This window comes from Lepisosteus platostomus, chromosome 1 (assembly GCF_059453375.1).
Source record: "Lepisosteus platostomus isolate fLepPlt1 chromosome 1, fLepPlt1.hap1, whole genome shotgun sequence".
Lineage (NCBI taxonomy): Eukaryota > Metazoa > Chordata > Actinopteri > Semionotiformes > Lepisosteidae > Lepisosteus > Lepisosteus platostomus.
This window is the reverse complement of record NC_142611.1, coordinates 3017610-3032649: the sequence shown is the minus strand read 5'-3', so window position 1 is coordinate 3032649 and position 15040 is coordinate 3017610. Positions and strand designations below refer to the sequence as shown.

General features: G+C 42.3%; 1 protein-coding gene across 2 annotated transcripts; it reads left to right on the top strand.

Annotated features, from left to right (window-relative positions):
* The first annotated feature begins 2284 nt into the window (after nt 1-2284).
* Nucleotides 2285-9020, top strand: tlr3 (toll-like receptor 3). 2 transcript variants are annotated; one of them, XM_088640821.1, is made up of 5 exons: nt 2285-2441; nt 3651-4118; nt 4427-4618; nt 5409-7249; nt 8283-9020. In XM_088640821.1, the coding sequence occupies exons 2-5, from the start codon at nt 3684-3686 to the stop codon at nt 8509-8511; spliced, it is 2697 nt and encodes an 898-aa protein (XP_088496947.1). In that variant the 5' UTR covers nt 2285-2441; nt 3651-3683; the 3' UTR covers nt 8512-9020. The 2 variants fall into 2 exon arrangements, with proteins under 2 accessions (XP_088496947.1, XP_088497027.1); XM_088640901.1 differs by lacking the exon at nt 2285-2441 and having other exon boundaries at nt 3763-3898; nt 3987-4118.
* Nucleotides 9021-15040: the final 6020 nt, after the last annotated feature.

Here is a 15040-nt window from a genome sequence, read left to right as displayed (position 1 = left end):
TCCTCCACACTCTGGCCCTCCCGTCTGCGTGGAACAGGCTGAAGAGAGACTCATCCATGAAGAGGGCCTGATGCCACTGCTGACGAGTCCATCGCAGCCTCTGTCTGGCCCAAGCCAGTCAGGGTGACGTCTAGGAGGTGTGAGCAGAGGGCCTTTGACAGGTCGCCTTGCTCTAAGGCCAGCTGCATGGAGCCTCACTGTCCTGTCACTGATGGGGGCATTGTGTCTGCCAGCAGTTTCAGCAGCGGTACAGGTGGCAGATCTGAAACGATCTCTCAGATGGACCAGTCTGATGTGTCGGTCCTGCTCTGGTGTGGTCACTCGAGGGCGACCGGATCTTGGACGGTCATCTGTCCTGCCGATCTGCTGAAACCTTCTCTGCAGTCGGGACACAGTGGAGCGGATTACTCCATAGTGTCTGGCAACACTGGCACACGACATGCCTGCCTGCACCTTGCCAATGGCCCTCTTCCTTGTTTCTGTGGCGAAATGAGTACAGCTTTCCCCCTGCTCTTGCCGGGCTCCCAGCATGCACAGAGCCACTCTCTAGACAGCGCCAGCGCGTAACTCTGTCACACCCACAGAGCCTAAGAAAATACGTACTTTATATACCCGACTAAAGTGCTGATTCCGCTTTCACCTCTACAGCAGCGGGCTTAGATATGGCAAATGTTCAGTTCCTGTGCAGACAGTCAGGATCTGCTTGCTCACTGATCCTCTTTCACCCCGCATCGGATCAGCAGGGATCTGGCACTACTAACGATCCTGTGATCATTATTAATAACAGCTTTGCATGTTTTAAATCCGCATGCACTGGACAGTGAGAACTTTGAGCTCTACTCCTGTAAGAGCAGTTCTTCTTATCTCGGGTCCACTTTGTCATGTCAGTGTGTGCCAGAATGAGGAACTGTGGCTCGCTTGCTGGTGAGATCAGAGGTTGGCCCTAGTTCCTGCTGGCCCTGGTTATTTGCGACGCTGGTCTCGGCTTGGCTTGGCTGGAGAGTTTCCCGAGTTAGGGAGTCGGTTAAATGGAAGCCTAACGTACTGATAAACAACAAGTACGATAGAGATAACAAGCCTTAACAACATCCTCAGAACACTAACATATCGACAACACCTGTGGTTCTGAAAACGTTTGTTGGTTTATCGCGGTCTTTAGCACTAAGCAGAAAAAAATAAAGCTTAGTTGAGAAGACAAGGATACAGTAAATGGCAGTTATTTCGCTCGCCATATTTTGTTAGCCCTTGAAATCCCCAGAAAAGGGTGAAGGCGGAATCAGCAGACAGGACTGGAGACACAACTACAGTATTGCCGGCCTACTGTCCCATACAGTGTAACAAGAGCAAAGGGAATGTGACGAATTTTAGATGGATGCTTTAGAAGGTGTCGATGTGCATATGGTTACGAGAATTTCGCTTCTGAACATTTGCAAAACGGACGTAGAAAAGGGAAATTAAAAAAAAACGGACGGGACAATAGGAATTAGCCTATTTTCTAATGCACAGCTAAAATGTTTAATCATGTCTCTTAACTCTTATCCTAAGGTTGCGTATCGGGGTTCTTCAGCACTGCCGTTTAATTAGGGTGACCAAACTGTTTTTTGGTTTTCAAAAAAGAGGACGGGGGGATTTAATCGACACTCGACACATGCCTCCGAAGTAATGAATCTTTATTACTTTTTCTAATTAAAAAAATCTATTTAAATTCTCTAGTTTTTATTAAACTTCTTAGTAAACTTTTGAACAGTTGCAGGGTTGCTATTTCTCTTCCATAACGGCAAACAAGGGAAAAAAAACAAGAATATAGCCCTATTTTAAACTTAGTTGTTTTTTTTTTCATTTTAACACAACAAAAGTCTTAACATCTGAGGAAACAACGAAGCCGTCATAGCTTAGGAGAAGTCCTCATTGTTTGCGAAAATTAACAATTTTAACTAAACATTTTGAAATATAATGAAACAAGTTAAACATCGTTATTTCCCATGGCCATAAAACGGCCACACACACACAAACCCTTTTCAAGCTACTGTACGCTGCGTGTAAATTCTGAGTAACGACCAAAACAAAATCCCGGACAATTTTTTAACTTTTATAAATCCCTTTTATAAATATCGGACCGATATTTTAGGTCTAAAAAAGAGGATGTCTGGTCACCCTCGTTTAATACAATATTTTTAGACAATTTGTAGCGAAGCCACGGTACTCCGGTACTTCACAGGACCTGCGTAACTGAAGCGCATCCGAGATCGGGTACGAATATACAGCAACGCAGTGAAGTTTTTTAACTTTTGATATTTTACACTACATCATAGAAGCAGGGATCTCTGGTGCCCAAAAGTGCCAAGTCCGGCTCCGCCCGCTTTCTAAATACTGAGTCACAGGCGGTTGAAAGCTTGAAGCAAATTTCACTCGCAGGAGAAGAGTGATTCTCGTTTCCAGAGGTAAGTGCAGAGCTTCCTGTTTTTTGCTTTGGCATTCCAGAACAAGAGACGAAAAACGTGGAAGCGAGGGGTCGTGTTTGTTTTAATACGAAAATTGTTTTAGGCCTCGACTGGGATAACGAAAACAAATGTTTGTCGGCATACAGTAGCCTGCTCAGTTTGCATTTGTTACCCCAGGCTAAAAAGTTTCAGTGCGCCGCAGCTAAAGATATTAAAAGAAGAGCTGTTTTTTTTTACTTTCTCAGAATGGGGTGGGGATGCTTAAAAATGTAAAAAGAACCTATTTCGATTGCATTTGTTTTCAATAAAAAACGAAAATACCCAGCTTCGTAGGGTCATTTTGAACCGAGCTGAACTAGTTGTGTTGCTGTCGTTATTTTTTTTTGTGCAGTAGTATTAATACTGATTTTAGAAGTTTTGTGATGATGGGGGGGATTAACGATGTCTATTTTATTGTTTCTTTAAAACCCCAGACATTACGGCGCTGCGTCTGTTACAAAGTGTTTGGTCTGTTGCTTGCCGGGCAACAGAAAAATATTATGATGAAAACAAAAGCGTCCGGAAGCAATATTAGTGCTTTTGGATTCCGATGACGTACAGTATAATGAAGCATTGTTAAAAGCAGTCCTTTCTTGTACTAATTATTGTAAAGATTTACAGGAGGTTATTTCTGCCCTGGTGTCAATAACGTTGACTATATTCGTAACGTTTTTATTTGATATCATTGATTAGGTGCTACTCTGAAAATTCGCGAAAGTTAACAGCAGCTGTACACAGCGGTTAGGGCTGCTGCCACCTCACAGCTCTTGAGTTCTGCGTTTGACTGTGGTTTAGGAAACCTTGGGTTGAGCTCGCCTGTTCTCTCATGTATGTCCGAGTTTGGTTTCTTCCCTCCTCCCAAAGGCAGGTGGTGTTTCTAAAGTGTGCTTTGCAAAACACCGCTGTCACATTCCTGGCAGCAGTTCTGCCTTGCACTATAGGCTTCTAGGATAGACTCTGGGACCCTGCAACTCTGACCAGGAAGATACTGCTTTCTGATAATAGGTGGACACAAAGCAGATGAACATCACCCATTTGTAGCACCTGAAGTGGAACGACTGTCAATTTAAAAATGACTCTTGTGCATGGTATCCTGCACAGCACTACGTTTTTACCTCTACTAGTTCATTTGAGATGCATAATATTCGTGCTCTTACTGATATCTTTCAGGGTGAGCCTTTCGGAGATCACGGGAGAGGGAAGATGATTCTGTTTCTTGTGATTGTTGAGGTGGCGTTTTTCACACCAAAGGTTTGCCACGCGGACCAGAAAAAGACCCACTGCGAGATTAAAAATCGAAAGGCTGACTGCACTCATCTGAAACTTCAGAATGTCCCCTCTTATCTACCAGAGAACATCACGGCTCTCGACCTCTCTCACAACCAGCTGAAAACACTGCCCTCTTCGGCCCTGTCCCGGTACCACCAGTTGTATTATCTCGATGCTGGTTTTAACAGTATCCAGGCAATCGATCCCCAGCTGTGCCTTACACTTCCTCAACTGCAGGTCCTGAAGTTGTACCACAATGAAGTGCACGTCCTGACGGAGGCCATGCTGCAGAACTGCACCCACCTCACTGAACTGTACTTGGCGAGCAACAGGTTAAAACTGAAAGGCGAACCTTTTAAAAGTCTCCAGGTAGGAGACTCCATTATGGGATTTTTTTTGCTTGGCAAGACTTAAAACAGTACATTTTTTTTCCCCAAAAGGAGGGACCTACGTTTTCTTGAAATTCTGATTATCTGAACATATATTTAATATCCACAGTTTCACAAATCCAGGATCACAAACATTTCTTAAGCAAAACAGGTCACTTAAGTTTCATAATGGATTAAAAAGAATTGTTTTGAAAGTATTGAAAGTAACAAATATTGCCAAGGTAAAATCATACCCAAATTCACCAGCTGCATTTCACACTGTCTATTGTGATTCTCTTCTTCTGTTAGAGTTTGAAAAGGCTTGACGTGTCTCGCAATGACCTGACCTCTGCAAAGCTTGGCACACATCCTCAGCTCCTGAACCTTGAAGAGCTCATACTATCTGGGAACACAATCTCTGTTCTAAAGGCCGATGACTTCTCTTACCTCAGCAACGCCTCACTGAAGATCCTGAAACTATCTGCTCTCCCTCTTAAAAAGGTAGTGCTTTCTATCCTGTTGTGGGGTTCATATTTAGGCAGGTTGCAGTTAAGGTAGCGGTCAAAAGTAGAATTTTCATGTGGAACTGAGGGTTTTATGCAGTAATTGTGTTTGTGCATGTTCTGAATATGCATTGTATTACAGCAACAGTGTATAGAGATAACCTGCAAGAAATAAGTTGCAACTTTTAACAGTATATTAATTTTATTTGGCTTAGTATACCAGCCAGAAGCCTTTCAAATACACTATAGTGCATACTGATGCACCACACCTCTCCTGCATGGCCAGACAACTTTGTAGAACTGAAGGCTTCTCTGGGTTAGATTATACAGTACATGTATACATTAACAGATTATTCAAGAAAAAGGAAGTGGAATTTTACCAGGCAGGTATTTTAATGCACCTTCAATGTGATGTGCTGTTACCACTCATCTTCGGCAAGTGTTTTAAGTCAATTTTATCCATTCAGGTCAAACTCACTCTTCTTAGCCACTTCAAGGCATTCATTTACCTTCAAAGGTTAAAAAGATTATGAACAGGTTAGATTTTAAGAGTCAAGCAGGTGCTAATCCATTGCTAATCAGCTGGTCTCACTCTCATGAACACAAGTGAATACAATCATAAAATCATTTGGAGAGTACAGTATGTGCAAATGCAATGGAACCCAAGTCTGGTTTGGTCAGACGATTCTATGAGGTTTATCATGCAGGACGTGTTCCTTATTAGATAGAATAACCCTTGTTGGATTAAGATAGTTGTTTTTCTAACTACCGTGTTCTTCTTTTCTCAGTTTGAGCCGGGCTGCTTCCAGTGCATTGGAAGACTCAGTGTCCTTGTTATGGATGGCAGTAAACTGGGTCATCCCCTGATGGCCAAGCTGTGCTCTGAATTGTCGGAAACCAAGATTCGTAGCCTTTCGCTGCAGGACACCTCGCTATTGACCTTGCTGAACACCACTTTTAAAGGACTGCAGTCTACTAACCTTACGTCTATGGACCTCTCTAAAAACGAAATACCTGCAGTGCAGCGTTCTTCTTTTCAGTGGCTTCACAGTCTAGAAAATCTATCCCTTGCGGAGAATAACTTTAAACGTTTTACTAAGGACATGTTTATTGGTTTGGGTAGCCTAAAATTTTTAAATCTCACCAAGTCCCTTAAAAAGCACAAGTCGTCTTCTTATCCGGTGATTGATGACTTTGCTTTTCAGAATCTGTTGAACCTGGAGTTTCTAGCTATGGAAAGCAATGCATTCAGAGAAATCACAGGTAACACTTTCACAGGGTTAAAAAGCCTAAAGTATCTGAGTTTGAGCCACAGTTATTTTAACTTGAAAACTGTGACTAATGTGACATTTTCATCTCTGGCCCAGTCTCCCCTCAAGATCCTTGACCTCACGAAAACAGGAATCTCATACCTGGATGTTGGAGCTTTCTTTTGGCTTCGAAATTTAAGTAAAGTATACATGGGTCAAAACAAAATTTCACAGGTCTTAGGAGGAAGGGAATTTGAAGGACTTAACAACATAGAAGAAATTTTCTTGTCTTACAACAAAAAAATCACTTTGACCCCTTCGTCATTCAACTACACCCGCACTCTGAGAACCCTGATGCTTGGAAGCAATCTGATTGACAGTCTGGACCTGCATCCTTGTCCATTTCAGCCTTTAGGGAATCTCACTGTATTGGATCTCAGTAATAACAATTTAGCTAACATAAATGCTGGTCTGTTTAGTGGCCTTCATGATCTAAAGATTCTGAAGTTACAGCATAATAATTTAGCTCGCCTGTGGAAAAAGGCCAATCCTGGGGGACCTGTACTCTTTCTCAAGGACTTGCCTCAGCTTGAAGTACTTCAGCTGGACTCGAATGGATTTGATGAAATCCCTGTTGATGGCTTCAAAGGATTGTTTCACCTTCTGGAGCTCGACCTGGGTTTGAATTACCTGAATGTACTTCCGGACAACGTTTTTAATGACCTCACGTCCGTGAGAGTGCTGAAGCTGCAGAAGAATTTCATCACGTCTGTGAAAGAGACCGTGTTTGGGCCAGTCTTCCGCAATCTGAGCGTGCTGCATATAGAGAAGAATCCTTTCGATTGCACTTGCGATAGTGTCCTGTGGTTTGTCAACTGGCTCAATGTGACCAATGCCAGTGTTCCTCAGTTAAGCTCCCAATACGTTTGCAACACACCTCCTAAATACTACAACAGCTCACTTGTCCTGTTTGACACATCGCCCTGTCAGGACCAGGCCCCATTCAAACCCATGTTCGTTACCACCAGTAGCTTTTTGCTCACATTCATGGCAATGGCCCTTCTCATCCATTTCCAGGGGTGGAGAATCCAGTTTTTCTGGAATGTCCTGGGTAATCGGATTCTTGGGTACAAGGAAGTTGACTTGGGGGAAAACAGGTTTGAATATGATGCTTATATAGTCCACGCCCAAGAAGACTGGGAATGGGTGGAAAGGAATCTTACTCCCTTAGAAGAAAATCCTTTTACATTTTGCTTTGAGGATCGGGACTTTCTGCCTGGGACACCACACTTAGAAAATATTGTTGAGACAATTCGCCAGTGCAGAAAAATAGTATTTGTTGTAACCGAAGCTCTTTTAAAGGACCCTTTATGCAGAAGGTAAGTGACACCATGAATTTATTACTTCTGATCATTGACCACTGATATATAATTGTAAACAACAGCCTATAGGAGTAACTCATGCCAGTCATCTGAACTACACTAACATCAGTCAAGGTGGCTGACACAAAACCTCTGGACCACATTAACGTGAATCAGGGTGGTTAGTAAAAACTTCCTGAACCACTATCACATGAATCAGGATGGAGGACATAAAACATTGATTTGCTGTAAAAACAGGGCTCCACTTGCTGCAGGGTCCACTAGAGGTTCTGCTCCAGCATACCAAAGGAACAGAGGTGCTGCTCTCTTGATAAGTGGGGTATATCGGTTGCTTTCTAGGTCTTTTTTGCTTGAATTTCACCAGACTTGACATTTAACAGATCATTTGTTCCCAATGAAATCTTACACAGATGTGGGGACTTTGTGCTTCTTCAATGGTAAAAGCTGCTGGAGTGTATTACAGGCAGTCATGAACAATATTAATAATAATAATAATAATAATAATAATTGCTTACACTTACAGTATACAGTATAGTGCTTTTCTGGACACTCCACTCAGAGTGCTTTAGTGCGGACTCCCCTCCACCACCACCAATGTGCAGCCCCACCTGGATGATGCGACGGCAGCCATAGTGCGCCAGAATGCTCACCACACATCAGCTCTCAGTGGGGAGGAGAGCAGAGTGATGAAGCCAATTCATAGATGGATAGATGACTAATCAACTCATCAGAATGTCTCAAAAAGCATTTTGGCTGTGACTGTCGAAAGTGGTGCAACTGTTTTTCTGCTTGATGTCTGTTGACTGTTGGGTATACTTTTTCAATTTAGAAAACATGTTCGCAACGGTGAAGTTTCCAATGGTACCGTAATGAGACTTAAAAACTAAATAATTTAAAGGGCAGCATAAGATGAAGTTACACAGTGAAAAAAGGTCGTCAAAAAGATCATTATGACCCAGATTTGAAGCGTCTCCGTCTCTTAAGAAAACAGCTCTTGTCAGTGACGTCTGCCTGTGGTTTTTCTCCACAGGTTTACGGTTCATCATGCTTTACATCAGGTAATCGAGGAGAGCCGTGACTCGATTGTTTTGATCTTTCTGGACGACATCCCGGACCACAAATTAAATCACTGTCTGTATATCCGGCGGGGCATGCTGAATTCACGCTGCATTTTAAACTGGCCCCTACAGAGGACACGCATTCCAGCATTTCACCAGCATCTGAAGGTGGCACTGGGTCTGAGTAACAGAGTGCATTAACCCTTTTGTTTTCTGTGGTGTTGTGCTTCTCTTCATTTGGTCAAGAAGCTGGTGTTCTTGAGTTCACAAAGATGCTTGTGCTGTATGCAGAGAGAGGGAAAGTCAGCACACACCTGCTTTACACAACGCTTGTACTGTACGTGTTGTTCAAGTGCACTTCCATCTCAAGAACACGCCAAGCGTCAGGCTGCAGCCTGTTACAGAGCAAAGCTGAATAACATGTTTGGGGGTATTCTGCTGTGGCCAGAAAATCATTTCTGGGGAACTGTTTTAGAGTCCTGAACAGAAGTAATAAAGAAATAAATTATGCCGTAGAGATCCTTGCACCAACGGGGCTGTTCTGCCCTAATGGGACAAATAATTATGTCTGAGACCATTGTTCTAACAGTAATCCTGCTTAGGATTTGCTCCTGTGTCAAGTGGTCGTTTTCCTCAATATAGGACAATACCATTTGTGTTCTCAGTGTCAAAGAGATTGCAATGCAGAATAAAATGTGATGGAATGATGATCTAAGACTGATTTCCTTTTTTTCCCTCCATGCTTCTGTGCCTGAGACCAGTATTGGGACTGGGAAAGGAAGCTGAAACCTCACAGTCACAGCTTTTTGTTGGCATATTGAAGCTGCAGGATCTTGCTTGGAATGTGTGTGGATAAACCTGCAGCAGGATGCTGTACTGTATGGACGTGTGGTTGATGGTTCAAGCAGTTGATACGGCTATCGCCTGTGGGCAGCTGTGAGGTTCATACCATTGAGGCTCGAGGTGAAAGCAAATGAAATGCAAGCCTATGGAGGCCCGTTAAAAGGTGATACTGAAGTGCATATGAATTAGAAACACTCTTATACCTGAAAATGAGTCTTTTAACACAACCCCTTGACCTATTAAGTGTTTTCAGCAGTTGGAGCTGCATCATTTGGATGCAAATAAGCTCAGTATTTAAAAACCCTTTCTAAAATGCAGCAGCAGAGAAAAATGCAGCAATCGCTGTGCCATAATCAATCAGCCTGTGATGATAAAATTATGAATGTACTGTATACAGTATTTGTGAACAGACTCAACATATTGTAGGTAAGGCTTTCACTGGTATAATTGGTTGTAGCTGTCTGGACGGTTTATTTAAAATAGGAGGTTCAATTTACAGCTATGCTGATAACTGAAGATGTTAACCTGGTGAAAACATGATCTGTACAGAAAGGCTTACTTATCGGGTTTCCGGCTCCCTTTGTTTCCAGGTGACAGTTTTCTGTTCTATTTTAATACCAGGAAAGCCGAGACGGGCGACTGTTGCAAACTAGACATCAGTAGAAAAGACAGCAAATTGCAAACGGAGCTATTTAAAGGTCACTGTTCACTCCTATACTCTTTATACTGTATAACACGTGGACAGCTAACGTAATGGAGATATCTGCAGGGGTTACAATTACAGAAGGGAAAATAAAAATCAATATAGATTTAGTTATACATACTATATATTAATCTTTTTCAAAGACTTCGCTTTTGTTGCCATTTAACTGCGGACTTTTTCGGGATCACTTTTGAACCTGCCAGAGGGTTCTGTAATAGAAATTGAGCCATTCACGCCTTCATCCATTCAAGTACCCGCTGAGGTCGGAGACCGTTCTGCTCTGTGTTTTGACTTAAGGTACGTGAGCAATTCTTAAAAATGTGTTTAGAGTTACTATTGTGCTGGAAAACAATTTTCTCAGAAGCAAAAGAAGTCCTTTCTTTTGTAACGTGCTTTCTTTTTTTATCTTACAGTGTCATCTCCTGTTTGCGCACACGTCAAATAGCCTCACACCTTCCCCTTAGCGGTTCCCCGGTGTTTAATTCTTGATCTTGATCATCTTAAACTTATAGATGTACAGTATATATCATTTAAAATAATTCGGGTGGGCAGCTGCGTCAGCATGCGTAGGCTGTAAAGGAACAGGTAAAGGTTTATTCCTGCTGAAAAGAGAAGAAAGAAAACACAACATTTCGGCCGTGGAGCCTTCTTCAGGTGTGCGAGGAGAAGCACGTTAGAAAAGGAAAGACTTATTTTGCTTCTGAGAAAATTGTTTTCCAGCACAATAGTAAAACACCCGAAGAAGCCTCCACGCCCGAAACGTTGCGTTTCCTTTCTTCTCTTTTCAGCAGGGAATAAACCTATTACTCGTTCCTATATAATTTAAATATTAATACATCGCATAGAGAACATTACTGATTTTGTTGACTTGCTTTACACCAATATGCAATACTAACTATGATGGTTTATATTTTACTGACCCGTTTTTAGCGGTGTATGAAGTACGGACTCACTGTCGCCGGAATATGTCTGTGCTTCCCCACACCTTTTCGCGCGGATGAAGGGAAAAGAGCACCACGACGCGAGAAGGTCTAATCGGGACTTCAGCTTTTGTTGTGCATAGCAACGGGTCCTGCTCCTGCCACCCGACTGGAGTATGATGGCAAGCTCCTGTTCCTTCAAGACAGTTATTGCTTTGCTGTATAGACTGACAGACAGCTACAATTTCCTTATCAGATATAAATCGGTAATAGTATATGAGCGGCAAACCTGGAGCGGTGCGCGCAGTATCAGGTTAACACCTGGATACCCACAAGCTGTGAGGTTTGTAGCTGAAATACAACTACCGGGAGGTTTTTCTTTTTTTAGATGTTCCCTAGACAGAAACGAAAATAAATCGAAAAAGATGCGATATTGGTGGGTGCTTAAGGTTATTTTCTACTATTAGCACCATCATTTTTTTTTAATCACCGCATGGTTTTCGGTTCAAGTATGAAGATTGCAGTACTGGACCTGGGTACCATATTTGAAAAGATCTTCAAAACTTCACCACCGCCCGGTGCTTCAGAAACACCCAACGCCGCAAGACACTCGGTCCTGTCCGCAGTTCCTAAGGGGATGTCGCTGACTTCTTCGGTGTCCGCCGTGACAGTGAGGACGTCTCCCGTGTCTAGCCCGAGTCACACGTCGGCGGGCAGCCCAGCCGTGCCTGTGAGGACCCGGGCTCTCCCTCCTGCACACCCCGGTGGGTCGAGCTCGGGCGCTTTCACGCAGATCCCAGCCCACGTCCAGCCACCCCAAAGTCTGAAATCCTTGCATTTCAGTTCTGCCAAACGCAGCTCCGCAGTTTCCAGCGGCACTGTCGGCACAACGAGACCCACACCTACAGGTATCTTACCCGATTCATCGTCCTGGAAAGCTTCTAGCAAATTACAAGCGCTGATAGAGCGGGGGACCGGAGGACCGGAGCCCGAGGCCAGTCACAGTCAGAGGTGAGGTGTTCTTCTTTCAGGTTGTTTTCTGATGCTGCTGCAGCAGTGGTGGGAGTAGTGATAGTAATTGTTAAGAGGACAGTTCAAAGTAATTCTCCAAGATTTTGCACATCTGTTTCAAATCTTACAATGTCCCAGTCGTTTAAAAGAAACGAAGCTGATAAAAGCCTACGGATAGCTACTGTATCTATAAGCACGTCTTTCTTCAAAAGATGCCTTTAATCACCTATGCGTTAAACGCAAAACCGGGTTTCTATAAGCGCCGTGGTAGAAAAGAAACTGAACATCTAATGAGGTTCGTCTGTGTTTAATGATTGCATGACGCCTGGGCGGGTTTTCATCGTAACGCATTTTGATTAAAGAGGATTTTAATAATAATAAAAAAGTTTCTCAAACAACCTCTACGAAACACGTCTTCAAACCTAAGATTCAAGACCGCTCCGGTGCCGTGCAGTGAGAGAAGCTATTTTCTGCGGTGTTCTGTAATTTTCTTTTCGTAAGATGGATGGGGGCAGCTGACAGGGATCCGTTTCACATCCCGTTTTTCAACAACGGACTCCTGGTTGGGACCACACCACGCTCCCGATGCAAGGTCCTAGATTTATTCTGGCTACACAATCAGTACGCCCAACAACATTTGCTCAGGTCTCCAACCTCCTGTATATTTTATATTGTCTGGGCAGTTCCTTCCTTTAACACAGCTGACATTTGTACAGTATGCGAAATGACATTACATTCTACACAGGCACTCGAGATTTAGCTTACAACTGTACTGTTGATTTATTCAAATATGTCCTTTACTCGATCTTGGCACTGTGACCGCGGACTTCAATATTTAATTACATAATCCCCACAAAAGCCAGACTCAAGATAACTAATTAATAAAATGCTAATGTCGAAGAACCGGAGTGTATAGTCTTTCCTTGGGTACAAGCAGTATCTAATTGCTCCTTCTACACCTCCAATTTAATTATAACCTTTGTCAATTTTTAGTATTTTTTGTTTTGTTTATTGAACAGGAGCTGTAGTGCAAAACTGTTTTATCTTAATATTGTAAGATTTTAAAAGATTTAAGTCACACACAAGTATTTGGAAAATCCATTTTAAAACCTTCTTTAATAATTGAATCCTTGTAAAAATGTTTTAGACTAAAATATACTTATTTGACAAAGTAGGTTATCGGTTTATTGAACCCTCATGACTAGAGTTTGCTTGTGTTACGTTTCTGAAGTTGAACATCCACGTCCAAGACAAGATTATCCACTTTGCATGTAAACAATGCTTTCATGTCAGAATAACCCTAGATGTTGCATTTCGACGACTAAAATATTTGAAAGAAAAAAATATTTTTATTGTAAACTAATCACAAAAAAGAAAATGCCATGCATTGACAAATGATAATGACAATATTATAATTTAATGTGTGTGATTAGATGTTCCTTGTATGTTTCTCCTAGTACATTTTCTAAGGTGTTTCATATTAATCTTTTTTTATTTCATAACTTTAGTCTGGCACCTGACATTTTTATATTTCCTCAACACTGTATATGTATATGTATACAGTGTACGCTCTGTACAAACGTCATAACTGAGTTTTTGTATAATTTTAAATTTAGAATGATAGAAACGGAAATAGTGAGACATTATTTAGCCGCTCACAAACAAATGAACAATGTCATGGCACAATTTGTTCACAGTTGAGCTGCACATGTTTCAGAGTGGTGCTAGACTGACACCTGGTGGTTGCGTCTGCAAAGACAGGATGCGGGCACTTGTCCTTTCTCAAAGATCCTCTTTCTTCTGCCGTTCCCTCCCGGAGATCAGTACCCCATTCTTAACAAAGTCATCACATACCCAGCTGTAAGACAAAACGCCACGCAGGTGGGTGTCCTGGGACATGCTGTCAGAATTGTCTTTTTATTTGCATTTAGCTTGTACTGTATTTTGACCAGACGGAGGTAATTGTCTCAAAGAAGCAGGTTGGTTTGGACCACCTAGATGCACCTTAAGCTTTGGGAAATGTGCACTCAAACTACTTGTTTTCTGGAAGTTTCACCAGCACCGCTCTCTCTGCCTTCAAATGAGACGTGTCTTCGTCAGAGTTCTCTGCAGTTGAGTGCGGACGACAGCCTGTGCTGCCACTGTAGTTTCTGACAAGTGTCTGTGCCTCCTACAGCCTGAGTGTGTTTTTCATCGTGCTCGTTAGTTGGTCCTTACATTGAGCTGTACCCTAAAAGCTATCCTTACATCTCCATAACACAGGTCCTGTCATGCACACCGGAGCTCAAGGGTAAACTTGACATCATTGCACCCTGCTGAGGCTGTAGCCTAATGAAAGGAACAGAAAACTAGGGTGCATTGTGTACAGGAGCCCAAACCATATTTCTGAAGCTAACAAGCACTCTCCCTGTTTTTTTATGATGGCTTCATTTTGCTTTGACTCAAATGACAAACGCCCCCATCTCCAGCTTCTGATGCTTTGTTTCTAATTGCTTTTCGCAAGGTAATACGAAGGCACAGAGGGGAAAAATGCCGGTCTGTTTTGTATGTCTGTGTTCGTCCAGGCAACGCAATCTAAGCAGCATTTGGTTGCTGAAAAAAATTGGAAGATGGCATAAAGGTAACAAGACTTTGAGGATCATGTAATTAAAGAATGCCAGACATGAAGGAAAAGTTGTGTGTATGCTCATACCGTGAAATCACTGTCCCATTGTTTTCAGCATAAATGCCCATAGAAAAGTAGATCCATTTCAGTAGTGTGGACCTTTCTTTATCCTTGCTGTCAATATATTTTTTATGAGGCCCTGGATGCAATCCAGCAAATTTATTTGGTGTTCGCTCTTTCAGAGACACACGATCCCCCTTGTGTGCTGGGCTTCCTCATTAACTTCACAGGCCATTGAAACCTTCACTCAGATCCTAATTAGTTTTCTTCTTCCTCCTGAAAACCAGTTGATTAAAGCATTTTGCATTCGTTCAGGCTTATTCAATATTTAATGCAAAAAAAAAAAAAGCAGGAGATTCCCCCCTCTTGTTTAAGCACTAAAATGTATTTTGTTTAGGACCATTTATGCTATGGAAGGCTGTAGTCATGGATATCCACTGTATGTATTTCATATCTCTCGCTTGGCAGGAGATATGTTTACTCATACAACACAGTAACCATCTGTTCAAGTACATAACTGCGATACAAAGTCTGTTATATTTGCAAAGCGTGTGTTCATTGATAGAATAAGATGGTTTAGTTACTCTC

Coding starts and splice junctions, on each gene's coding strand:
- tlr3 (XM_088640821.1), top strand. CDS start 3,684: ATGATTCTGTTTCTTGTGATTGTTGAGGTGGCGTTTTTCACACCAAAG. Junction 4,119..4,426: donor AACCTTTTAAAAGTCTCCAG/GTAGGAGACTCC, acceptor TTCTTCTGTTAG/AGTTTGAAAAGGCTTGACGT. Junction 4,619..5,408: donor CTGCTCTCCCTCTTAAAAAG/GTAGTGCTTTCT, acceptor TTCTTTTCTCAG/TTTGAGCCGGGCTGCTTCCA.